Source organism: Thunnus thynnus, chromosome 7, assembly GCF_963924715.1.
Source record: "Thunnus thynnus chromosome 7, fThuThy2.1, whole genome shotgun sequence".
NCBI lineage: Eukaryota > Metazoa > Chordata > Actinopteri > Scombriformes > Scombridae > Thunnus > Thunnus thynnus.
The window spans coordinates 27,529,387-27,556,666 of record NC_089523.1 but is presented as its reverse complement, the minus strand read 5'-3'; the positions used below and the strand labels follow the sequence as shown (position 1 = coordinate 27,556,666).

Sequence of the window (27,280 nt, the reverse complement as noted above, 5' to 3'; positions counted from 1 at the left end):
ACATCCCATGAGTCATAAAGTTTGATGTCCTGCCCAAAGTTTAGACTCGACTGGAGCAAAACTTTTTTTTTTTTCTAGAAAGTGAGCCGCGGAGATTTGTTCTGCGAACTATGAATCTTTTTTGTAAGAATATTCCCTAACAGCGTCAACTTGGCCAAAACACGGAAAACCGGGACTCTTTTCAGCCAAGCGTTTGATGTGTTTTTTTGCGTCATTTGTGTCTGCGTTTGCGTTTTTTTTTTTTTTTTTTTTGGAAAAGTTGGGGCCAGGACGACAACATAGATTCCAGTGTGGAGTAGATATGCGCTTTGTTACATTCACAAGTATGCCAGCAAGAAACAACAGGAAAACGTTGTCTTTCACTGCAGATTTCGACAGCTAACACACTTTGGAAGAAATTAAAGCAGTCGACTTTTAAACTTTAGAATGACCCGGGATAACTTTTACTGACTGCCGTCGAGATTTCCAGATTTCCTGCTGCGTGAAAAAAAAAAAAAGTTTGGGATTGGATCAAACTTCTTTTTTTTGTGAGTTTCTGACCGCCGCATTCTTGGACACAGAAAGTTCGCAGACTGTTTTGGGACAATGGATCCGAGCCAGCATAACCCTCCTGCGGGACACCAAATCGTCCATGTACGAGGCGACTCAGAGACCGACCTGGAGGCGCTTTTTAACGCCGTGATGAACCCGAAAAACACCATCGTGCCCCCTTCCGTGCCCATGAGGATGAGGAAGCTGCCAGACTCCTTCTTCAAACCTCCTGAACCAAAGTCCCATTCCAGACAAGTAAGCCCGCCCTGTCTTTCCTCTGCCCCTTCCCAGAAATCAGTATTAAAGCAAGGCCCATGTAGTGGGGGCTCAGGCCTACAGTATGGGACTGGTACAGCCACTTAATAGTTAACACTTCATCCTACTTTGTAGTGGTTTTTTAGTCTTTAGAATATCATTGCTGTGCCTCGATAGACTGTTTGTTGTCACATCCCAAAGTGTAGGAAACTCTTTTTTTCATTAAGGACTATGAAAGTGTACATTACCTCTCCACCCTCACACATTTTATGACAAAACATTTACAAAAATCCCAACAACTTTGTAAAGTCACAGAAAAATAGGCCATGGGGCTATGTAGGCTATTTGTTAGGCCTTAGCTGTCTTAATTAGTGAAAACGGATCCACGCTAAATAGGAATATATTATTGTACTGAAAGTAAGTTGTCAGGTCGGCTGAGCATATACAGGATATGTGAACTTCCACAGGATATGTGTTTTGGTTGGACTGTATGTATAGAAGCTTAACAATCATGTGGAAATAATCAAAGGGACTCCCTGAAACTGAGTTTTCTTAATCGGGATGATTTTCAATCAAGCAATCATATGATGGTTGAATTTGTCCTATTTATCCCCCCCACCTCCCCACCCCCTCCACCCCCCGTCCCCCCCCCCCCTTTCCTCCCCCACCCTCATACCGTCTCCCACAACTGTTGCTTGTGGTCTCTGTGGAGTTTTGTCAGCAGTGCGCATGTGCTGTTGTGCATCGAGTCTGCGCTGTCCTCTCTGCTCAACACAGGCCTAGGATCCCCCTCCCGGGCCTAAACATTAGCCTCCAAACTTGCCTCCACATGTACATGAACAGAACTTCATAACATACATATGAATATATTAGATTATTTAAAAGTGCTGAGTCATTTATGTAGGCTTTAAATACACTAAAATCACCAATCCTTTATGTAGTTCTTTGGATTATGTGTTAAATTTAAACTGGCCTCATAAACTTTATGGTATTTTCTTTTCAAAATAAAAACACTGTAATACTTTTACAACTTGTGTATTATAAATACATGCACAAGTTTTATTGCCATATAAGTGGAGCACAATGTCCTCCTAGTTATCTTGTAATAAATTGTTGCTTCATTTATTATAAGATAATTATAGTCCCTTTTTTATTTAGACATTTTTATTAAGCTTATTTCACTTTATGACAATAATAATATAAGATATTATTTCTCTTAATAACAATATAAGAAGAAATGTAATCAAATTCTAAGGGAAATAACATTATTTAAACAGACTATGGTAATGCATTCATACTGCCTCTCTTCCAACTTCACAACACAGGCGAGCACGGACGCTGGGACAGGCGGATCACTCACCCCCCACCATGTGCGTGCACACTCGTCCCCTGCCTCCCTGCAGATGGGAGCTGTTTCTGGTGGCTCCCTGTCTGGCATGGCCTCAGCAGGTGCCTCCCCACAACATCTCCGTCAGTCTTCTTATGAGATTCCTGACGACATGCCCCTGCCCCCGGGCTGGGAGATGGCCAAGACCGCCTCCGGCCAGAGATACTTTCTCAAGTAAGTATGCTGGCAACAAACTGTCATCACTGTTTCTTCACTCGTATAGTCAAATTGAAAAAATCTTGAAAGGTAATTTTTTTTTTGAAAAGGAATGGAGGGCTTTGATACTGTTTATCACATAAAAGCATCTACACACCTTAGGCCTCAAGACATTTATATGCCCAACTGTCAGCACTTTGCATCCTGATGAAGGACATCAAACAGACATTTTTGTTACAGAAACAGCTTTAAAATGAATTAATGACAAGATCAGGATTAAGAAATGAGGCATCTCTGATATCTGATGTTAACCAGCCAACTGTTTTATCCCTATTATGGACATTTTTAAACCTGCTTAAGATCTGGTTTCTTGTTATTATATCTCATAATTTAACGAGTCGAGAAGAGTCGCTGCAATATGTCTAGTGTGCGAAAAAGTTGTCAATACCTACTTACGGCAAAAAACAGAGATAGTGATAAAAATACAGAATATGCATCAAAGATAATACTAATAGATGAGATGTAACTGAACCTTACATTATTGCATTTTTGTAGTATTACAAGCACAGGTTGAAATGTACAAATCTGTAGATTTGAAGGGAAAAATAACCAATTCCAATAACGACCGGGACCAAGACAAGTCCAAATGACCAGAGAAGCGACAGGACTCCTCATACTGAATCTCTGTTGGGTGTACATTATGCTGACGATAATTTGCAAATCTGCTACAGTGCACAATGGTGAGCAGTGTTCTCTAAAAGAGACAATTGCAATAGTTAAATTGTAGGTTATTAAATTTGGTGGCCTCAGCAAACAAGAGAAGTCTTTTGAGGGACTACTGCTGTATGTAGTGTGCCTTTTCTTGGTCTCAGGTTTCAATAGAGACAATGGACCACTGTAGCTGCCCCAGACAGCAAAGAGGACAGACAGCTCTGCAAAACTCATCTGCTAACCAGCAGATCTCTTCCATAGTAACAATCCAAAGAAAACTTTAAAAATAGTAGCTGAAATAGCAGGTATACCAGAGGACGTTGCATGCTTTTTTTCCTTTTAGTCTTTATGTATTTTCTTTTTTTTACATTAATTGGACATTTAATGCATTTGTCCTCTTTAGTTCTGTGAAGGGATGGATTGAATCATTCATACAAGTGATGTCTGTCAGCAATTCATTTCGACATAATCCGCTTATTACGAAACGTTCAGAAGTTTATGAAATGCGCAGCAGCTCGTGGTTCGGAGACGATTTGACATTTAAAGTCGTCATTCTTATTTTTCTTAAAGGCAAAATTGTAGTTGAGGGAAATATCGCTCTCTGACACAAGAGTCTGAACAAACATGATAGCCTCAAATTTACTGGGATCAAAAAAGAACTTTCAGTACCAGATGTTAGAAGGTCTCACATCTGGAGAACATCTGGCCCGTTTCTAGGAGGCTCTTCTAAAATTGTACAAAAAGGATTGGGGGGTGGTTGGAGGTGGAGGTGGAGGTGGGAGGGGGGGGGGCGCTATTCTCACAAGACTCTCTCAGGCTCATTGTTGTTGTTGCACTTCCAGACAATAAAGCAATTTAGTAAAATAATTGAAAGTTAAGTTTGTCAAATCAAATCTTGATCAGATTTAAAGTTAAAACATTTGTTGCGTTATTGATTTTAGCTGCTATTTGTCAGAATAAAACATCTTTGTGTTGTTTTTTTTATTTAATTGGAACTATATGCAATGTTTCATTTGTTTATAACAACTGAGTAAATGTCAGAGTTTGAGTTTACCTTCTTTCTGATGTTACTTTATGGACTTTGGGGGGAAAAAAACAAAAAACTTGGCTCTGTAAAGAGCTGTTTCTCATCTGGCATGTTATACAACTAGAGCAAATGTTGTACACAGTGTTTGTGTCCAAGTAAAGAAAACTGGAGGAGACATCTTCCATACACCGCACATCAAAGTGCAGATATTTGATCTGGAATAAAGGCCTCGGCAGAGCTGCTGGAAAAGACACTCCCCTATTTATAAACAGGGGTTGTCTGACGGAGAAGTGTTGCAGAAGGAGTGAAGCAGAGCGAGAGAGAGAGTGTGTGTGTGTGTGTGTGTGTGGGTGGATGGACAGGTGGGGGTGGGGAGGCAGTCACACCGACTAGCCTAGAGAGCCGAGCGGAGAGCAGGGGGGGGCTCGCATTTCACTCAGGTGTCCTCGGTTGTCCCGATAGCTGTATCAATTTAGGGTGAAAGTTGTTTTTTTGTTGTTTTTTTGAGGAATCTGTTTGTCCTTCCTCCTCTGTTGTTTATTAGTACGCTATAGGACGATGGAGTCGGGAATGATCGGCTTCTGTGAGTCACAGCGGCCCCGCGGATGCCGATGTCCCACTCCCTTTAAGAGCCAGGCTCCGTCTTTGGTATGAATGGAGCCGTGGCGTTGTGATGGTGCCTCTTTTGTGTCAATGGAGTTAAATGGCAGCCATGTAGAGATGACTAGAAGAGGGGCCAAGAGAAACTCCGGCCCTCCCTTTGTCCCAGCAGTGAAACAGTGATCTTTATTCAGACCACAGGCTTGTTGAGACTCATGTGAGCCTTCCCAAAATAGACAAATGGCTGACATGAAGTTTAAAGATGGCGGTGAGAGGGCAGCACTCTTTAGAGTTTTACATCTGAGTTGTCAGGCTAGTAGGTTAGAGTTCTAATCAGTGATAATAAATGATTAACACTAGTGCCAGTGTTACAGTACTGAAGGCTTCACTTTGGCCTGTTAGATATTTTCTCTTTTCCTTTTGGAAAGAGATGAAACAGTTGGTTGATTATTGGATAATTCACTCCCCAGAAAAATGATTTCTGCCAACAATTTTGATGATATATCATTGAAGAAAAAAAAAATCCCCAAACGTTCTCTGTTTCAAGCTTTTTCAAATGTGATGATTTTCTCGGTTTTCTATCATTATAAATTGAATCTTTGGATTTCAAAACTGTTGGTCAGACAAAACAAGCAGTTTGAAGATGCCATCTTGGCTCTGGGAGATTGTGATTAAAAAAAAAAACAGTTTAAAAGTGAAAATAATTTGTAGTTGCAGTCCTAATGGAAGCAGGATTTAGACAAGAGCGATCTTGCGCGACAAAAGTGTAGCTTTATTTCGTCTGTTTCATCAAAAACTAAAACTTTAAGACGGGAGAAGACTGCTAGAATGTCAACAAAGTCTTTTGACCTTTCCTCCTCTTTCTTCCAGCAGTTTGCTGTGGCCTTTGATTTATGACAGCAGGGGCAGGGAGGTTGGGTCACCTTGCTCGGTGCTGGACGGGGGCAGGGCTGGTCTCCAGGGCTGGGTCATAAACTAATGAAGGTTTCTAATTTAGACACACCGGTGAACTAGGAGGGGTAATCACTGTTTCCGGACGCTTATTAAATGCAGCTTTGAATGAGCTTTTAGTCCGTGGGAAGTCAGCCTTAAGCGGAGGAAAGCTTTGGGGGGAGTAGCTATTGTCTGCCCTCAGGGGCAGGTAGAGCCATGTGTTGATGGACACTTTTGTCTTTGCTCAATTGGATTTTAAACTGTTTTGATGGAGGGTGGTTTCCCACATCAAGGCTGGCTTGTGTCTTAACATGTTTAACTTAATGTATGATAATAATACAATTTTTTAGATGAGTTATTTTGTTTTCTAGTCTCTCAGTACACACTATCTGGAGTTTCCTGAACATCCTGAACGTCGTTGCAATAAATACCGTTGAGACGTCCGATTACAGGAAGAAATATTGAAGTGTTTACTTGGACTGTATGTTGTTGTTTGCAGTAGATATCTGTGTTGTTCTCATTCGGACCCTGAGATTATGTTGAGAATTCCAGCCGATGACTGTACCTCCGTTATATTTAGCTCGTTTTAAACAGGATTGTTTAGTTCTTGTTTTAAAGTCTCCCAATGTTTTCCCATTGAGTGAAGGAAAACTACGATTGCGTTCATTTATCTCAGTCCCTTCAAACACGGGAAGACTGGGACTGCATGTCAATATCCTGACAGCAATCAATAATCAATTAGTAAAATAACTTAAATGAACTCAGATTAATTGGTTGTCAGTAAACATCTTGTTCCACAGCGGTATTGGTCAGTATTGGTTTTTGCTAACACTGATTTCATACTCATCATATATATTATTTCATATCAATCGTTATCTAAACTCCCTCAAATCTGCGTGAAGCTTTAAATGATAAATATGCAAATTGGATTTCATGCGAAGCTGTTTTGAACTGTGGCAGCTCAGTCAGTCAGTCACAAATGGTGCTGGGAAGACTGGGCAGTAAGCCTGCGTGAAGCCCTCATTTGGAGAAACTTTGTGTTTGACAAACTTTTGGTTTATTGACCACACACAGACAAGACCCTTCCTGTTCAACTGGGGCCTGTCAGCTCAGTACACAAATGGGACTGTGAGAAAGTCAGGCTAGTGTTTACCAAAGTCTTGATGTAACACCTCTGTTCCAGACATCAATGCCTCCACTGTCACAGAGGGCATCTCCACAGAGATGTAGTATCTGAGAAGTGGGCCTTCTCAGGTGGGGTAGGGGGGGGGGGTTAGACTTGCCAAAAGTACTCCACTCTTGGCGACTGAATAGCACTTGAATAAGAAAATAAAGAAACATTTGTACATATGTTGTCGGTTGCAGCGTGCATACATTTTAATTAAGTATTAGCATTTAAATATATTCATTTACCTGGAAGTGACAGTTGTAGTATTGCAAGGGAGTCTACTTATTTATTCAGTTCAGTGTTTACATAGTTGGCCACAGTTTTTGCTAAAAAAAATATAAAACCTTCAAGGAGGGACCGATTAATCTTACAGGGCGCTCCCTAAAATTACACTTTTAGAATTTTGTTTATTGCATTAATCTTGGGGAAAAAAAAACAGAAGTTGAACTCAAAGCACCGAGCTAGACTCACAGTCCCGGTGCTTTGTGAATTAGTTGCTTCGTTAGGAAGCGTGATGATACAAACCCTTCTTCAAAGGGAAACCTATAGCCACAATGGGGTCACAGAGGTTGCCCCAATAATCTCTCTTGATGATGTCCTGCTGATAGAGAGGCAACCAGGCATCCCCAGTCAACCAGAGCGGAGGTGGTCATCCTCATCTTAGAGGCCTGATTACATCTGGCCTCCCTCAGTGCTCTCTATAGTCATCTGCTTCAACCGCCTCCCAAGCATATACTCCCTGGGTGGAGCCCCTGTAGCCAGAGGATCCCATTTTTAACATTTGACAACTCAGCTGTGGGGCGTGTTTTCATCATCGCTGCACTCCCCGTAGCCTCACTCCCGTGTTTTACACCAGTGAAGCACAGCTTTTTGACATCTGACAGCTTTCTGAGACAATTTCAGTGGAATAAACGGTCATTTAGCCTGAAATCTAGCTTTGATCTGCCTTTTTTGGCAGGTAGCAGAGCTTACTCAGAGACGTGACTTATTTTTGGCTAGATCATTCCCCCCTCTAAGCCAGATGTAAACGCCACAGTTTTCAAGGGCGTAAACAGACCATTTATGTGATAGGAAGTTTGTCATACTACTGTAATCTGATGAGGTCTGTGAAACAACAAGTCCAGTATGTAGACTTCTTGACTTGGATCTCCCTAAGGATGTAGAACCTCTATTCAATTAGTCTTTGAAGCTAAATCTTATATATACATTTAGCTACTGATAGGAGATAAGTTCTATCTTGAATGATTAAAGAAAGAAAAGAGAGTCGATGGGAACCAGCTCTTACGTGATTGGCCCTGAACAGAAAAGTTATGTGCCAAATCATTTAAGCAAAGTCAAGTTTAGCCTTGATGCGAAGGGTCCCCCTCCCTCCCTCCGTCCTCCTCCTCCTCAGCAAAACACATTATAAATAACACTGGCACAATAAACGCCACCTTGATAATTGGGCCATCAGTCAAGGATATGTCGAGTGCCTGGGTGGATCAAGAGTCCCTACTATGTGCTCTGCTAAGCCACAGTCGACCATGATGACCAGCTTGAGCAAAAAGTGAGCGAGTTAAGTCCCATACCGAAGGCAAACGACTTGATAACGGGTCATGTTTGTACCGCAGTAATCTTCCTTCGCTGCAATACGTGGCCGTTTGTAAAGCGTGTCCCCTGAAGAAGCTAATGATGGGTGTTTTTGAGGCCATGTTCACAATAATGCAGATACATTGGATTTTCTTCCTCTGTTTTTTTGTTTTTTTGGGGCCCGTCATCTACAATAGGCGTGCATGTCGGATTGCTGAAAACTGATCTTTTTTTGAAAACACGCCAAATTCGGGAAGAAAACGGTGCGGCGTTTCTTTTTTATTCGTGCTTTATGTGTTCCACTTTTAAGAATCTTGACATGTCGTTGCCCTCCGTTCTTCATGGCTGCCTTGTGAACAACAAACAGCGCTTTGAAAATGACAACTGCTTTACAGAAATAGTACAAAGCTGCTATCTCATCTCCCGAGGCTGAAACCAGGCTGTAAAGTTTGCACCTAAAAGAAAGATTAACACCGGTGGCTAGTTTGAATTAAAACCAGTTACGACTGATTCTGATGGTGATAATGGTGCAAATAAAGGAAACTTCTCAAAGCACTTCTCTGCTCGCTCTCTATCCATGTGTTCAGTTTGTTACCAACATGAATTCAAGCTGACCACAACCACATACAAGTTTTTATATCTAATTTTAACCTTCCCGAGGAGGTTTATTATGTCATCCTCATGTTTTTGTCAGTTTTGGGCAACAATCTGTTAGAATACTATATAAAAAACATGGTGGGAAAACCTTGAACATGTAAACATTGTTTTCAAAATGTAACAGCATTAGTGTGGGTGAAACCAGTTGGCTATGTGTCCACTGCCCTGCCCCGGGGATGGGAGGTTGGGTTGGGGAGGGTGGGGAGGGTGGGGAGGGGGTGGTGAAGTGACAACCCTGCTGAGCTCGCCGCGGTGTCAGAGACATGTAAAGACAACACCGAGCAGTTGTGACCGCGGAGGTTGCGGATCATCAGCAATTCCTCACAGCAACTGGTGGCCTCCAGCCGTCCCGACAGTTGCCATGACATTGTTTTGTTTTATGTTTCGCCTGCAGGAAGTAGGGTGTACGGCTCTGACCATATAGGGTTCGGCTGCAGATGGAGTGAATGGATTATCTTTTAGTTTTAAAAGCTGGTGATGAATTACTCGGCTCTTGGTAACTCATTTACCAGTTCTCCCAGTCCAGTCCCCGCATACAGACCCTCTGAATACAGTGCAGCGCTGACTTGGAAGCTGTTTGTGGATTTTTATCACCAGCCTTTTTGATTATCATCTCTGATGCCTCTGTTTCAAACTGAACCTTTGTTTACATCTGTTCTGATTGATTCGAGCTACGAATCTAGCGTTTGATAGAAAACTCAATATCTTTACTTTTATCTGTGCTGAGAGAAACACAGTTTAAAGGGAGTGTGTAAAATCATTTACAATCAGAGATCTGGGAGGGTTTTTGAGGTTGTATATTTCCAGCCGTGTGCTCCGGTCGTCGCTTTTTCTGTTCGGCATTGGTGCGCCAGGATGTGCAGGCCTCTCATTTACTATAACCCCTCCCTTTCCTTATCCCAGTGTTCCTCTCCCAGTCTCCTCCCCTGTTCTCCCCTCCTCTTTATAATAAATGTCATAGTTTCCAGAGTGGGAAGGAGGTAGCGAAGGGGGGGGGGGGGGGGTAGGGCGGGCGCTCCGAGTGTAACAGGACCACAGCAACTCATACAGCCAATGGAATTCAGAGGGATAGCTTCCGTAGATGTTTTTTTTTTTCCTCTTTTTTTTTTTTTTTTTTAGTCTTTTTTTCTTTTCCGTAGTTGTATCACCCCGCTCCCTATGACCCCTCTTTCTCAAGGGGCCCCTCCAGTCTGAGCAGTTCCAGCTATTTTGCTTGGTTTGTGGTGTTTGTGTGTGTGTGTGTGTGTGTGTGTGTGTGAGGGCTAGGGGGGGGGGGAGGGTTCGGTAGGGGATTTGGCAGCTCCTTTGATCAGTAAAGCATAAACAAGAGGGGGCTTCAAAATGGGTTGCATTGTGTTGGGGGGGAGGAGTGCTGAGTCAGGCCCTCTCGCTCTCTGGCCTGGGATAGAGAGCAGACAGGCAGGCTGGGATTACTGCAGAGGCCAAGAGAAACTCTGAAACTCTCACTTCACCCAGCTGTTCCAAAATCTGGGCTAATGGCGCTTTGGGATCAAATTAACAGAGAGAGTCGTAAAGAACGGCAGTGTGTGTGTGTGTGTGTGTGTGTGTGTGTGTGGAAGAACACATCCAGGACACAGTTATTATAGGGTACAATAGATTGCAGGCGGTAATATTTAATTCCACCACGATTAAACTCTTTATTGTGCCGTGATGTAAATGTAAGAGTTGCGTAAACAAGTCGCCGTGGAGTTCGGTGCCTGTTAGAGGTGAGGGCGGTCTCTTAAACGGGATGGTTCGAAAAAACAAAAAAAAAAAGCCAAAAAAAAAAAAAAAAAAGAACAAGTGAATAGTGGGGTTTTAGGTCGTAGCTCAGTCTGTGCCTTTGTCAAGCAGGTGAAAGCTTTGTAAATGTGGCGCCAGATTGTTAAAGCCCCTGACACTCCACAGTGTCCGAGCCGCTTCCAGGAAAAAAAAAAAAAGGACCCCCTGCGTTGAGCCCTGGGACTGACCCTCCCTCAATAGAGAGGGTCCTGCTCAGGAGAGGAGGGCTTCCTGTATTAGCTTTCCATCTTAATCAAGCAACAAGTACCAACAAAGCACTAATTATCAATGCCTTCACAGAATGCAACACAATGCCCCCCCCCCCTCCCTCACACTCCCCTCCCCTCCCCGCCCCCACCCCGCTCCCTGCTCCTGTCCCGGCAAAGAGGAGCCATAAAATAGATGGAGCAACATTGTTTGATGTTACAATAGTTGTTTTGAAACCGATCGCAGCCTCTTAGACATTTTTTTTTTTTTCAAGAAGAAGTTTTCAGCTTTACCTACATATGTTTGACTTGATTTATTCTCAGTTGCGGTCGAACTGTTTTTGTTTTTGTTTGACTTAATTTATTTATAGCTTACAATTTCTCCATTCTATTATTTTTAAGTGAATTATAGGGGAACAAAAAAAAATATTTTAGTACAATCCAAAAACTAAGAATGAAAGTCTTGTGTGAGTCTGTATTAAATTGTGGGTTCAGCCCGGGTCCAAACAGACAGACAGAGCTGAGTTTAGCTTCCTGTAACAGTCATCGTTTACAGAAAGCAGGGGTTAGATTCAGTGTTTTCATCAAAGAGCTTGTTGAAACTGCTCTGAGTCATCAGTTCCTGCATGTGACCTGCTGTTTCGCATTGATATGGTCTCTGTTTGGTTTGAACGTACTACTGATTCCTGCTAGAAACACTTTTTTTTCTTACTTTTTTTCTCTTTTCTCTTTTTTGTCTCCTTATAGTCACATCGATCAGACCACGACTTGGCAAGACCCTCGCAAGGCCCTCCTTCAGATGAACCAGGCTCCCCAGCCCAGTTCTGTACCAGTGCAGCAACAGAACCTCATGAACCCAGCCAGTGGTGTGTATATGTCCACTACAGAAGCAGCACATGACACGTATTACAAATAATGTTCCTCAGGTTCTCCAGCATTAAACCCAGACTCATGAATAGTCATTTCTGAGCATTTTCCTTATTTTCATACATACAGTAGAAGTAAAGAACAGTCTCGTCTAGTTCTTACATGTCACTAAGACTGTACCTCAGTTCTGTCCGTGCTGTTGGAATTTGCCCTAGGTGAGGTAAGACTGAGGTAGAACGTGACAGGTCCTGTCTGACATGTTTGGGAGCTCTGTGACTCATAGATTTACAGATGAAGTATCTCTGTATTCTCCAAATCTTCACTATTCTACCTGCCAACCTATAGTTTCATTTTTTAAAAAAAGAGCCTTATCTGTTGACAAACAGGCTTGTTTGTTTTCAGTGACAGATGGTAAAGATTTATTACATTCTCAACAGTAAAAAAAACTGATAATGTGCTGCCATTTATCTTGGATATCTTCCCCTGTAGCCAGTTTATTATTGTGCTAGTATGTGATATCACTACTACTTACATAATTGAGTACAACTACAATATTCTGTTATTATGCCCAATTATTATGCTCAAGCAGTGTTATTTTTTCCTGTGGTGTATTCAGGTCCTCTCCCTGACGGCTGGGAACAAGCTATCACATCAGAGGGAGAAATTTACTACATCAACCACAAGAACAAGACCACATCTTGGCTGGACCCACGACTTGACCCACGCTTTGGTGAGTTGGATTTAGTCTATTTCTTAAATTAAGGTGGTCAGAAGTCCTTTTAGTTACTTAAAGTTAAAATAATATTTCTGTTTTTATTATACCGGCAACCAAGACGTTTTGTTCTTGTGACAGCAGTTCATTTTCACTATTACAAAGCTCTATTACAATACATAAAAAAATGTATCACCGCAATTGTAATAGTGAGATAAAAAAATGTATGAGTCATATTTCATTTTAAAGCATTGCATTGTTTTGTAATGATTAGCCATACTCATTGGTTGCTGCAACCAGATTTCACAACCCCCCCCCCCCTTCACCCCCCCCCACCCTCAAAACCAGCACCTAACCTTTTGTCAGCCATTTTAGTGTTGGAGCAACAGCTGAGTTGGCCATTAATCCCACCCCCACCCATCCCCCCTCCACCCCCCTCCACCCTCCCCGGCAAAGCTAAAGTTTGACAGTTAGCTTCCAGTGTGTTGTGGTGGCCAGGGTTGGTGAATTAGTGACAGGACCGTGTACATGTGGTGAGACTTCTCCGGGGGTGCCATGGGAATGAGCTAATATTCTTCAGTGTGTCAGGAAGACTTCCAGAGATGAAGGTTCCTGCTTATGTCACTCTGACTCACTTACGCTTCAGGTGCCATCCCTTCATTACAACACTGTTCCACTGGGAAGCTCACCCCCCCGGTTCACATGTGCGAACCAGCACGCAGCCCTGTTGTTATCCTGTTTAATTTTAGTGTTACTTTTAATCGAGCCCGGGCGCTTATAGGGGCGAGTTTTTTTTTTCTGTAAGCAATTGTGTGTTCTGCTCTGAGGGCAGGCAAGAAAAGTTCAAAACAGAGTTGTAAGAGGAGCAGGGCAGCTGGGAAGAGACGGCGGCTCTGGTCGGCGAAGCTCTTTGAAGATTTATAAGTCTTGAACACACAAGGCTGCTGGGCCCCTGAAAGCGAGTTAGAGGGAGAAAAGAGAGCATGTTAACTCATTATGTGCCATCAAACATCATTTTGTTTCACATGAGATCAAATCTTCGCTGTGCTTAATATTTCTAATGGTTCACATACAAGCTGTTGTAAGTACCTTTAAGATAACTTAGAGTTTAGAAAGATTTCTAAATGCTATGTGCTTAAAACTACTTGATATTTGATGGCTGTGGCTCTGTGCTCGAAGGGAAACCTGATTTTATTCTTTGTAGTTATTTTTTTAAACAGATTTTGCATAGAAACCAGCTCCTCTGTCAGAAACCGCTATACTGCTGCTATGTAGGTCTCCAATCATAAGCCAGCTGCTTTGATAATGGAGGCTAATTTGAGCTTTGAGAAGAAAAGCAGCAGAGCGCCTTTAACTGAGGGTTGTTGCCGGCTGGCTTTCCCCTGCGTGAGGCCCAGTGCAGGCACAGCCTCATTCTGCTCTAGCTCCAGACAGACTTGAATCTCTGCCAGGCCTCTTTATTCTGTGGTCCAACTCTTAATCTGTTCCAGACCTTTTCAGTCAAAGAACTCCAATGTGAGAGGGGAGGTGGTGGTGGGGGGGAGGAGGAGGAGGGGGGGTGGGGGTGGGGGTGGGGGGAGGGCAGGGAGAGGCAAGGCAAAAGGGGAAGAAAGAAAAACTGAGGAACAGAGGGAAAATGCCGACGGGATAAGCATGCATCCTCTTTAAGTTCCAAGGAGGTGGCGAGCAGCGAACAGCCATGAGTGCACTGTGGCGGAGTTCAAAAAGGGGCTGGCCCTTTTTGTGGATATGTTGTTCTCTCAACGTAGGAACTGCAGGGAAAAAACATACTCGTGCACAAAAAAAAAGACAGATTTCCTCCGGGAGTTTAATGTTTTTGCTTTGAAGCCTTAATGTAAAGCTGTTTGTCATCGTCATATTATATGTCATGTGATGTTTTTGCCTCTGCTGTCAGAGCACTTCAATAGAAAAGTTGGCACCCCGGTAATGTTATTACCGACGTGATATACTCGTAGTTTGATGAGGCAGTTTAAAGGGTCAGTTCGTATTTTCTTACTCTTACAACCTCTAGTGGACTTTATTCACACACATTGTGATTTCATCTGCTGATTTGTTTTGATTTATTCCCCTTCCAGGTGGTTTTCATAGGAGAAGACTCTCATATTTCATCAATAAGTTTCCACTTAATCAATAAAATGACAGTGCTGAAATGATTTTCAACCTGTTGAACACAAAACTAATCCCTAGCTAGTCTGCCCTACGCTGTTGATATTGCCCGATTGACAGTTTTTTTCCATTTCCTTGGCACATGGAATCAGGTCAACACAGGCTGGTTTCACTCAGACTTTTATTGGAGTACAAACGATAAAACAATGCTTGCATCACATCCAGACTGTTTCTCCACTTTGCTTATCTCGACGTTAGAAAACACAACACTTTCCCAAGGGGCCCCTTTTTTATAAAACTTGTTAAATCGACAGCGGACAAATATTTACCCGAGCCTTCAAAGGTGCTTTGCCTTGGTTACACACACACACTTCCCACAGCTGGCACACCCTCAACTCTACCTGCCCCAGGTGATCCTGTGGTGTAATATGCCTGCCAGTGTGATCGGGTCTGATAAGGGCTTGTGTTGCTGGCTCGTTGTGTTGCAGGGGTGCGTGAAGAAGACAAAAGGCAGACAGCATTAACTTGTCTCTTATCTCCCTGGCCCACCAGCTATCACCACCCATATGTGCTGCTGACTTCAACCACAACTCCAAAAACGTACACACACACACACACACACACACACACACACTCTGTCTTCACAGGCTGGACTGGCCTCTTTTTTTTTATGCTATCACTCTGGCCCTGAAATGAACCTGTCCTTCGTTCCTATCTCATCCACAGATGTAATTCGCTGCTTTGATTCGCTCATTGTTTGTGCTGACGTCCTCCAGTAACATTGGTTACAGTCTGCTGTTTGGTCTGTGAGGGAGTCCTTGACTCAGTGGTTCAGTAGGAGCCCGGCTCTTAAGACTGCATTCATCAAAAAAAAAAAAAAACCTCCATGCCTTAAAGGAAAATTCCAGTCTCTTACAACTTGGACTGTGTTCACGTAGTTCTGGCCATGGCTTCTATCAGTTATGATAAGACTGTATACAACAGAGTAGTTGCTGAGATCTGGGAATATGGCAGTATCGATGCAACTGAGTCTGACAGGGCGAGATACAGGAAGGGTGAGACGGTTGTAAACAAGCGGTGCGATCGAATCATCTCGACAACTTTCTTAGAAGGTGAAACCGAAAGTGAGTTCACCAGAATTGTCAGTAATGATTCCTCAACGCGCAGGAAAAGAAACTAAACTTTGAACTTTAAAGTTGTTGTGAGTCTCGCTCCATATGTCTCCTCTCACTTTTTTTGATGAGTGTTCCTCTTCAAAGCTCAGGCCTTAACAGATCTACAGCTGCTGACACGGCCCATGCTTTGCAGCTTTGGGAACGTTTAATGTCGCCCCATTGGTGGAGTGATCCAGCCACAAAAGGCCTCAGTATCTGCCTAAGATAAGAAAGTAATACACTCTCCCATGGCTTCAGTTGATGTGTGTGTGTGTGTGGGAGAGAGAGAAGAGGAGGTTTCATGACTGTGTGTATGTATGTGTGTGTGTGGGAGAGAGAGGAGGCGGCTCCATGACTGTGTGTGTGTGTGTATTTGTGTGTGTGTGTATGTGCTGGGGTGGGGTTGTTGGGGGGGGGGAGAGGGGGAGGGAGGGAGACGGCAAGCAGGGCGGGGCATCCAGAGCTTCCCAGGGAGAGCCCTGAGCCGTGGTTCATTCAGCTCCTGAGATAGTGTAAACAGACAGTGATTGAATGGTGATGAGAAAGGTGCCGGGGCGGGCAGGACGGGACAGAGATAGGCAGCCCTGCATGAAAATTGCGCCCCTGTCAAGGCTTTGTTTTGGTTGGTGCTTGGAGCGCATAAGCAAACAGGGACCCTCATTGGTCCCGTTACTGTTACACCCCTCGTCGTCAAGCGCGTTTGCTTCTTTCTCTACTACAGTGATAAAAAAACCTGGTGACCTACTTTGCATGCATAGATTGCTGTTGCTGCTTTATACTCATGTTTATTAGACCCACCCCCGCTAGAGTAGAGAATAACAAAGATTTCACTGGGGAACAGCTGTGTTCTCAATATGCACACATTTGTTCTGATATTGTCAACATGTAGCTACCTTGTTAGTGAGCAATGCAATTATGTTTGTTGGGTGAAAGAACTGTAAAGTTAATGGTGTTTATAGAAACTGATGTATATCTATTTTAAATGTGCTCATATTGCATTCATTAAAAGGGGCTGGAGTTGACCCGGGCTAAAGAAGCAGTCAGTCTTGAGGGATAATCTGCGGTTTGTTTAGAAGGAAACAAAACGCACAATGAAAGGATAAGTCATGACTGATGCAATGTACAAAACTAACAAAGCCTGTCTTAGTCAGGGAGTGGGAGGGGATCAGGTCTTACAGGAATAGTGGTTGTTTTCAGACACTTGGTGGAAAACTTGTGTTGGGACTTCCCTTGTCCTACACAACCTGCTGCACAGGCTTCGCTCTCCTACAAGTTCACCTCGTAGACAAAACACTACCGAGTCGTCAGTCTTGTTATGCTGTGTTTTAAAAGGCAACCGAGCATTACAAAGACTGCTTGCAGAAATGTTCTCGCCTCAAAATATTGAAAATTGTCATTTTTAAAGCTGCACTTATCTACTTTTTGATGTAAAAACACATCAGTCTTATTAGCTTAAACAAAAAAATGGAGATGCTAAATAGAAAAAGCACTTCACTCAGCTGAGACCCTGTTTGCCCAAACTTTGTTTTGCCATCTGGTTTGGATATTTCTCCACAGGAGAGAAATAAAATGCAAACTGTTCTGTATATAGTAGCATCAACTGCTGTGTTCAGACAAAGCTGGAATCACCAGTTTAAGCTCCTTGTACTCTTATACAAGGAGTTCATGTCATTTAAAACACTCGCAAAGTTTATTTCAACCATTCAGAGCCTCAGTATTAAAAGTTCAGCACCAACATATAGTCCACTATACAAGATATCACTCTGACATATTTGAACTTCTTTCTGTCTCCGCTACAGGCCTGAACCAGCAGAGGATCTCCCAGAGTGCCCCAGTGAAGCAGCTGCCTCCCCCCTCCCACAGCGGAGTCATGGGAGGCAACAACCAGATGAGACTGCAGCAGATCGAGAAGGAGAGGCTGAGACTGAAACAACAGGAGCTGCTTCGGCAGAGACCCCAGGTCAGGAATCACTGTTAAAATAGACAAAAATATGAAAGGTCTGGGAAGTATTAATGGCATCATGGTGAAAAAACAAACCCATATCAGAGAGTTCAAAGGTTCACTACCCTCAGTATGTGTCCCATCAGTTAGACACTGGAACCCTTAACTTAGCTTACTCATTGAACACAATGGTCAACAAAATGTTTATTTTGTTAAGTATAATGTTCACCTTGAGCAGTCCTTTTTAAATATGAGTCATCACGCATAGGTATAGCGTCGAATCTTAAGCTCCTTTGGTCTTTGTTACACCACCCTACAATGAAGTCTCGTGAGTCATCTGTGGTAATTTTATTACTTCCTAACGGTGATGTGTCACAGAGCTGCCCACACAGGGCGGTGCAGCCAAGTTCAGTAGTTTACTCAAGGTTGTGTCATAACACCAGAAACAGAGGTTTATGATTATGAATGAGTGTGCTGGTGACTTTGTTTAACATGCCATTCACATGGATTGTTTAAAGTGTAGGAAGTGACCCTAGTGTGTACATGCACCAGGCCGCAGATGGGGGGGGGGGGGGGAAATATGATTTGGACTGTCGTTACTGGAAATCCTCACAGTTTACCTAACCTGGTTATTGTCGGGTTTCATAAGCATCATGTGAAGGAGAAATCTGGTTTTCAAGAATTGGGGTAAGGGATTGAGAGAACCCCGGTTGGCACAGACAGCACACACACCTAAACGGCTTTCTGACGGGGTATTTACGCATGTGCATGACAAGAACTTCATGCGTGTAAAGGCAGGTTTTAGAGGAACCGGTTTCTTTCACTGAATGTTTTTTTTTTTCTAAGGTTATTTTTTTTGGCATTTTTGCCTTTATTGGATAGTGGGCTGTGAAGAGGCAGACAGGAAACAAGGGGAGAGAGAGATATGAAATGCAACAAAGGCCCCTGGCTGGAATCAAACCGGTGACGTTGCGGTTATGTTGCGTGCACAGTAACCGTCTGGTGCATGTATTTTCTATTTCCAGCCTTCTTACCTGATTCCTGCTGGTGTCATATGTGCACGTATGTGGTGAATGATAGATGCAGAGTTGATGAATTAAGCAAATAAAACATAACAGTTAGTTGACTAAGCTCACCACTCTTGACTGTTGATGATGACGCATCAGCGGCTCGGTTATACAAGCCTCAGACTCTCACATTCGCCGGTTAAACAAAAAGCGTAATGAGAAAAAAATGTGGAAATGTGACTGCAGACCTGACTGTATACATTTGAAGTTTGCCTCTATCAGGCTAGATTCCACTATAATCCTGTAACCTTTTAGATACTATACTAGATGTTTTGGCTTGCAGAGGCTACAGTGTAGAAATTTTCCGATCATGCAAGGCTATATGTGCTTTTGTAGGGAGTTCAACTTTGGGGCAGTGCTTGCCGCACCCAAATGTATTCCACATGGCAGAAGTGTGATGAAGAACGGGTGGTGATGTATGTGACTCGCCGGTGGCAATCCGGCGCTGACACCGTTCAGTCATGCACAAAAAGAGAGCCATAAACCATAAATGTTGTTTACTGTACACAGCCCTCATAATCCCTGTTAATCAAAACCAGATTGCTTACATGTGCGCACGGCATTGTGGGACAGCTCTCAGTTGTTTGAGAAGGTAACACCTTCGAGTTGCCAGTACGTCTGAAATAACAACAGAAGGAAAAAACAACTTATTACTTCATAAAGGGCTAATTTAAGACTTTTATTCATCTTTTGCCTCAGAGAACATTGTGTCCATTTATCCTCAACCACAACCAATAAAAGCTTCTACTAACCAATTAGGGTGTCAAGCAGCAATTTTACCTCCTTTCTAAAAACGTCACATTCCATTGGCCGACTCCCTGTCATCTCCTATGACCCTGTAAAAGTTTAATGATCTCAAAAAACGGTGATACCGGTCAAACTGTTTCACCTTCCCATTCAAGGACATAGAGGGAAGGAGGTGAAAAAGAACGACATGACTTCATATCCTCAGCCTTATCTGATACAGCGTGTGTAGAAAACAATTGTCTCCGACTTTGTTCGGCCCTTCGTGTAATTCGACACTCTGTATGGGTAGACATGGAGAACACCGTGTTGGCAAGTCTGTTTGTAATTCTCCCCAATTTAACGTTTTATGCAGTGACAGCAGAGCAGCAGGAGGAGTTTATGACATTTATGACATGTTTTTGTGAAGCTGTAGTTGTGTATAATCAGCTTCTGAGGTTAGGGGTGGGGTTGATTTGTGTTGCTCATCAGTGTTGTTGCCTTATCATCCGCAGGAGCTCGCTCTAAGGAATCAGCTGCCTACCAGTATGGATCAAGATGGCAGCACGAACCCTGTGTCCTCCCCTATGGCCCAGGATGCCCGGACCATGACCGCCAACAGCTCTGACCCATTCCTCAACAGGTTGGTTTCGTGCTGAAGTTAAAAGCGTTCAGTTCAACAGAGTTCATGTATCCCGTTTGAGGGAATCTGTGTGCTCGGCTCCCCGGGTTACACAAGTAGTAAAAACAGAAGGCCAGTCTCTGGGCTTAACCCACTTCACATGGTAATGACTCATTCAGACCAGCAGGTCTGTGTGGAATTCATTGAACAATCATGACCTCTGGTGTACAACTGCTGCAATAAAGGGGAAAAAAAGAATTTAAATGGTGGTGAAAACCTTTTGAGGAGCGTATATAAAACCACGCTTTATGACGTTGCGACGTTCACAACTCGAGTAAAAGACACAAAACCGGAAAACAGATCTGAAAACAGCGGCGAGGGCAGGACGGGAGGACGGGAAGATTTAGGACGGGACGGGAGGCTTTTCTCGCTATCTGTGAATGCTGCTCCCGTTGCATTCTGGGAAACGGTTCCTTGCGGTTCAAGCTCTAGTTCGTCTGCAAGTGGACGAAATGAGGAAAGAGCTGAATAGCAAGCAGGCCATGAGAACATGTGGTCCAGTCAGTAGACAGGCCAACCTAATCTCCCCTCCTCCCCCTGTTGCCTCCACTCCCCTTCTCTTACAATGGCCTCATTCATCCTGCCTCTGCCATACTCTGCCTACATATTTTTCCTCTGCTAATTAGTATAGGCTTGTCAAATGTCTTCTCTTTGCCTCTTTGTCTTCTCCGTTGCCCCCTTTCATCGTTGCTCTTTTTCCTATATTCTGCGGCGGAGGTCGAAAAAGTGAAGCTCGGTTTCAACGGCGTCGCCGTGGATCAGTCGCAATAGTCGTTCAAATAGATACAACGGTTTAAACGTGGATGTATCCAGAAAGTCCCTGAGGGAATTAAGGCCACAGGTCTTACTTTTCAGCCTGTATGCTTTTAATAACAGTGTGTTTACTTTGTTGGATTGTTTTAATTAGATTCACCTAGTTTGAAGTAGTTGAAGTGAAGGTCATTAAGGTCATCTAAAACTCTGCTGACACAAAAAGCTTTTCATTTTCTTTTACTTGATGAGAATCGTGATATATTAGTGATGATTGTACAGAGTTTTTAACCCACATTTCTTCATTCTTGTATTGTCAGCGGGACCTACCACTCCAGGGATGAGAGCACAGACAGCGGCTTGAGTATGAGCAGCTACAGCGTCCCTCGCACTCCAGATGACTTCCTCAACAGCGTGGATGAGATGGATACAGGTGAGGCTGCAAACAAAGCAAAAATGATTACTTGTCAGATAGTCGGGTTTGTATTTTGACATCTTTTTGCTTAGATTTAGAGTTCATGAGGTTTCTGTAGTCAGCGTTCTGTTCAGCCAATGCTGCACTCACTCCATGTTGGCAGAATAGGAAAAACAGGAAAATGTGACGTTGTTCATTAGAGTTAAATCAGAAGATTGATAGCACTCCCACGCCTGCCTGATAAATATATGACTACAGATAGTCTGGCTCTGTCCAAAGGTAACAATCTGCCCACCAGCACCTCTAAAGCTCACTAATCACCATGTTGTATGTTTAATCAGCACAAAAAGCAAAGTGTAAATAGGTCGAGTCGGGGTTTTATGGGGAGGTTATGTGTCAGACTGTTTCTTGGCCAGGCGCAGTGGATTTTATTTTCAATGAACAGCTGTCTTGGCTCGTTGACACTTGCGCAATCCTTTCCACCATGTGGGCAATATCAAAGCTGTCAGAAGTGTCCTGCGCGTTATTACAGCTAGGAGGCTGACGTCACCGTTTTTTTTTGGCCGCTCATATGTACTGTCTGTACAACATGATGCGAATGTGCCGTGGTTATTACCTCTAATTTGCGCAATCGAATCATTTTTAACACATTGTCTCTCTGTTCATCAGGGGACCCGCTTCCAACCTCCATGGCGACACAGCCCAGTCGTTTCCCCGATTACCTGGACGCCATCCCGGGAACGGACGTGGACCTCGGCACGCTGGAAGGTGAAAGCATGGCGGTGGAGGGTGAAGAGCTGATGCCCAGTCTGCAGGAGGCCCTGAGCTCCGACATCCTCAACGACATGGAGTCTGTGCTGGCAGCTACCAAGATCGACAAGGAGAGCTTCCTCACATGGTTATAGAAGACCCGAGCAGGGCGCTCCTTACTCCTCTCCCTACACTCTGAACTGCTGCCTGCTCTGATCTGTGAAGGATTCATAGATGCTTTTACAAGACATTTCAGCGAGCCTCTCTGGACTTCTGTCTCTGTCTCGGCGTGTATGGCCAACCTCTTTTGAGGCAGTATTGTTCTGTTCTTTTCACTGGTTTGTTTATCTCTTTTATTTTGTCTGTGTCTTCAAGGCTGGCCCATGAACAGACAATTACGCAAAGGGTCCCCAAATCTTTCACAAGTCTGTCAGTGAATCTAGGGCATCTTTACCTAGAGCGGGGGGGTCGCTCCTTCCCCTGGTCTCCCCTCATAGCTGAGCTGGGCGGGTGCATGTGCTCTTCCGCAAGGACTGCCATCATCAGTTATCGCTTCGGAGTCTCCGGTGCCTCTTTTTCTTGCAATATAGCATGAAGAAGCACTACTTAATTGTGTTTGGGACTATTGCATCTAGCTTAAGTAGCTTTATATTTGGCCTTTACGTTTTTACTCTTTTGTTTGTTTTTTCGACGAGCCTGAGAAACCAAAAATGATGTATTCGAAGCATAAAGAACAATACTGATTTGGAGTAAAGGTAATGTGAGGCCCAGTTTGGACATGTTGGCTTTGCTGGGGGAGGGGGTGGGGGTGGGATTGCAGGTTGGAGCCTGGGGACCGACTACATTGCTGCTTGGCTGTGCCAGCAAGTCTAAGTTAAACCTTTTGTTAGATCAAGTGCCTTCAGTTGTATTTTTAAGACGCGAGCAACACGAACAATTACCAAGTTTCTGTAATGCAGCAGTAAGCATTAGGCTGTATTCAGAAACATCAGCCACACTTTCCTCTATCTAATGTTCAATTATCAAAACTGTATTTTTTTTTTTTTGTTTTATAAACACATTATAATGGGATTTAGGGATCTGTTTTTTGTAACCCTAGCTTCTTTGTATCTCAGTCTTACCCAAACCTAATTCATGATTCATTCTTTGTTTTATCTTTTTAGTATTCTTTTATTTTAGGTTACTACATGTGTATGATAGCTTAGATCAAATGGCATTTTTTTTGCTTTTGTTGTTAGTGTCTTTCATAGATGAGGTAATACATTTTTAACAGGGTCGACTGTTATCACAGCACGTCACTTCACCAGATGAAGTCTGCCAAGACACAGATTGATTCAGTTTTGGCTCTTTAAACCATTTAGCTGATTCTCTCTTCTTGTCTCTGATTTACTATATACATATTAGTGTTATTGTTTATTTGTTGATCACATGCAGCTTTTACTATCTTTCCTCGATGTTAAGATATTCCTAAACATTAACCAAAAAGGCAGATCTCTAGGCTAAACAGAAACTATAGCTCTTTGATCAGTTAATCCTTGTGACAACGTACAGTATACAAGAGTTACAAATGTTTGAAACTGTCTTCCTGAGAGGGAGATTGAGCCCTCTGTGCTATGTTGTGCTGTGTTGAAATGAGGGGTTTATAGACTACAGCTAGGACAAGTTTAAGCAGGTTTAAGAGTCATGTCGAGGGGTAGTGTAGAAGGCCAGGGTTTGACTGACGGCGGTGAGTTGCGCGGATTGTTGATTTTTTTTTTTTTTTTTTTTTTTCGTGTGTGGAATAATTAAGAAACAATCAGTTATTATCTCAGTCAGGAATTGTTGTGGCAGATTCCAAAGATGTTTTTTGTAATGACACTTATTTTTGCTTCCATTTTCACAGAGTCCAGAAAAGGTATAATTTGTAAATCAGCCTCTGTATGAACAAACTTGTATAAGCTAATGAGAAAATGATGTAGGTTTTAAGTGTTAATGGACACGTCTGAATAGGTTTAGCTGAGAGATTCTTTTTATTTTTCAGACAAGATGGTTGTTTTGAGTGACTAACCCTGAGATTTTAAGGATGAGGTTTCTGAACAGAGAAGCAAGTGATTCTTCTATGAGCGCTCACATGTTTACATTCTCTCAGAGCAAGGAACTGCTACAGCCGCAGTGAAGACAATACACTGACGATTCTCTCACAAATCACATTATTTTTTGATGTTTACACCATGACTACATCTTTTGCATTACTGCAGTAACCTTTTGAATAATCAGCCTGACGTGCATGCCCATGGGTGAGATGGCCTCGCGGGATGTCACATGAATTTATTGCCAACCAATGCCTTGGTAGCATTAACTTGGAACTTGATGGAACAATATTGTTTTTATAGATCAGAGAACATGAACATTTTTTTTTATTGTGAGAACATATTCTGTGTGAGAAACCTCCTTTTAGAATTGATTTTATTGATCATTAAATCATGTGTTGATGGATTTAAGATGGATAAACAGTGTTGGTGAGAACAATGCAACTAAAATGAGTGGTACACTACAGTGCTTGTATTGCACGGCTACAGAGTTTTCATTTGATGATGCAATGATGCATTTTGTCACACAAACCTGATTTTATGCTTACTTAGTGTGTTATTGTCGGAGCATATTAGCTGTTGACTGTCATTGTAGCAGTAGAACTAATCACACAAGTTAAAGGATTTTGTATTTAGAGTTTTCTAAATGCACATGAAATGAATTTATATTCAGTAATGATCTGTTCATTTTTTTTGATAGATATGTGCATGTGTTTTAGAACAATAAATTCTGTTACATTATATATCTCCTTCATATGATACTTTGAAATTGGCCTGAAATAAAGTATATACTTTGTGGTAATACTTTCCTGTGAGGTGCTGTATTTTGTTTGTATTTTCACACATGAATTCTAAATATATTACATTATATCCTCTTAGAAGAATCTGTTTTTGTATTTTACATTCAATTTGTTTCAATGGAATAAATCTGCAACTTCTCGGTTAATGCAAATTACATTTATATGTCAGATGCAAAGGTTTAATTAAACCAAATTACCAATATTAGATCAGTTGATAATAATATTATAAGTATATTGAATTGTGACCATCATGATATCAGAAGAAGTCTGGATTTTGAACACTTGTGTATTCTGAAAGAAAAAAAAAAAAGTTTCGCTAATTGCATTGACGCTAGCTTGGTAAGTTAAATGTGCTGTATTTCCTCACTGTGACCACTGGAGGGCAGTAAACACTCGTGATTATAAATAAGGTTACTTCTCACTTGTCAGTCGTGGACTCAGCAGTTTATTAGTAAAGCTCTCAGTATCTGTCACAATATGTAACTCCCCACAATGCTTTCACCGCGCGTATTACAATTTTTAAACTCAGGAAAAATCAACGAAATGTAGACTATGGATCTCACCTGTTTTCCTAGACGTTAGAGATAATAATTGACCTGTTAGAATCGCGGGTGTTTTCTTCCCTCTAGTGGTTATTCAGTGGAACTGCAACACGAAATTCGTCAAACTACCAACAGTAACAAGTTAAAAGAAATAATTTATCCTGTGATTACATTTATGATCACCAGTGGTCATTGTTGATTATTGATATCCTTTATTTGTGTCAATCAGGGTATTCCTAGTCATGTAAGAACTAATTAACATCCAAATAGGCTTTTAAAACAGACTTTAAAAATATTTTTATTAAGGAAGGCTTTTTCATCATAACTCTTGTCATTTTTTCTTTATGTTTTTAACGCCGTAGCACTTCACCGCTAAAGAAAAGTGCATCACAAATAAAATGCATTATTATTATTATTATTATTATTATCATTTGCACGCAGCTCCATTAGCACTGAATCGTGCCCAGTTAGCAACTACCAAAGAACAGCTTACATGGCCTCCGTCTACCACGTGACCCTCGCATTACACTGCTTTTTAATTCCTTTATTATCATACAGAAAATTTGGCATTGTCCACTTTTGAGTAACCCAGTTTCACGTCATAATCGGGCATACACAGTATTGTTGTCCTAGCTACCCACTGTGAGTTTTCCAGCTACAGTTAATCGGAGTGTTATTATTTAGAATCAATAGACATTACTGCCCTCTAGTGGTCATACAGAGGAACTGCAATATCAAATTCATCAAGCTAGCATCAATGCAGATGTGACAGTATACTAACAATTATGTTTAATTCCTATTCTTTCAGAGTACAGTGAGCAAACTGAGGCAATCAATAACTATAAAATAAGTACTATAGTGTCTCTATTGTTGTTTATCCAGAAATGTGCATTCTGGAGGGACTGCTGCTACCAAACCTGCTGCTTTGATTATTTTCTATGTGTTTTGAGGTAATGTCTGTATGTTGGTTTTGAAGTGTTGGTGTAGTAAATTTTCTGTTGAATAATTTTCTAAATAAATCTCAAAATAAACAGGTGTAATTACATCCATGTGCTGGATTCATAACGAGCATAAAGGAAGACATTATAGCCTCCTAAAACTTCCCGTGCTAACCATCAAAATAATATATAGTATTTATAGAAAACGGAGTGAGGCCTCCTTGTTGGTGGGCATGTGATTTTGGTCTGTTTAAGCAGTCAATAGGTCTTTTTTCATGTAAGTGTCTACTGCTTACCCAGCTGAAGGTCTTTTCTTGACCTTCCCCACTGTAGAATCTGCACTCTATTTAATAACATACAAGCTGTTGGTCATATAACTTCTTCAGGCACACCAGGCAAACAGAACGAAGGAACCTTTGGATGTATGTGATGAGATTCCTGTAATTAGTCCCAATGCAAAACATCTGTGCATCCCTGACAAAAGAGATATTGTAGTCTTTGGGCATGTATGAACTACATAAATGGTGGACGAGGATACCATGTATGAGACAAAAAGGAGACACATTTTAAAAATTCAAACAATTGTAATTCCATATACAGTGATGCTGTGAAAAAAAACATCTGGGAAATGCCATTCAAAAAGGAAAAAATATCAAATTAGAGCTTCACACTTAAAACAAAGCTTTATTCAATTTTAAAGAAGGAGGGGCCTCGAGAATTGATCCAAAACATTCTCTCAGACAACTTTTTCTCTTGTCTG

At 42.2% G+C, this 27,280-nt stretch overlaps 1 protein-coding gene and 1 long non-coding RNA gene across 2 annotated transcripts; one reads left to right on the top strand and one right to left on the bottom strand.

Annotated features, from left to right (window-relative positions):
• On the top strand, positions 1-25,049 carry yap1 (Yes1 associated transcriptional regulator). The gene is made up of 8 exons (XM_067595272.1): positions 1-786; positions 2,112-2,347; positions 11,730-11,848; positions 12,466-12,579; positions 17,642-17,802; positions 20,090-20,217; positions 21,327-21,439; positions 22,091-25,049. Exons 1-8 carry the CDS (start codon positions 586-588, stop codon positions 22,324-22,326), a joined length of 1,308 nt encoding a protein of 435 aa, XP_067451373.1. The 5' UTR covers positions 1-585; the 3' UTR covers positions 22,327-25,049.
• LOC137186382 (uncharacterized) lies at positions 17,703-26,978 on the bottom strand. The gene is made up of 4 exons (XR_010929009.1): positions 26,817-26,978; positions 21,337-21,445; positions 19,400-19,469; positions 17,703-17,813 (listed from the first exon to the last, which is right to left on the bottom strand). It is a non-coding gene; the product is annotated as an uncharacterized lncRNA (long non-coding RNA).
• Between the last annotated feature and the right edge of the window lie 302 nt (positions 26,979-27,280).

Excerpts from the sequence above, each read along its gene's own strand:
- yap1 (XM_067595272.1), top strand. The coding sequence starts at position 586 with ATGGATCCGAGCCAGCATAACCCTCCTGCGGGACACCAAATCGTCCAT. Across the intron at positions 787-2,111 it reads CAAAGTCCCATTCCAGACAA|GCGAGCACGGACGCTGGGAC; the intron begins GTAAGCCCGCCC and ends TTCACAACACAG. Across the intron at positions 2,348-11,729 it reads GGCCAGAGATACTTTCTCAA|TCACATCGATCAGACCACGA; the intron begins GTAAGTATGCTG and ends GTCTCCTTATAG.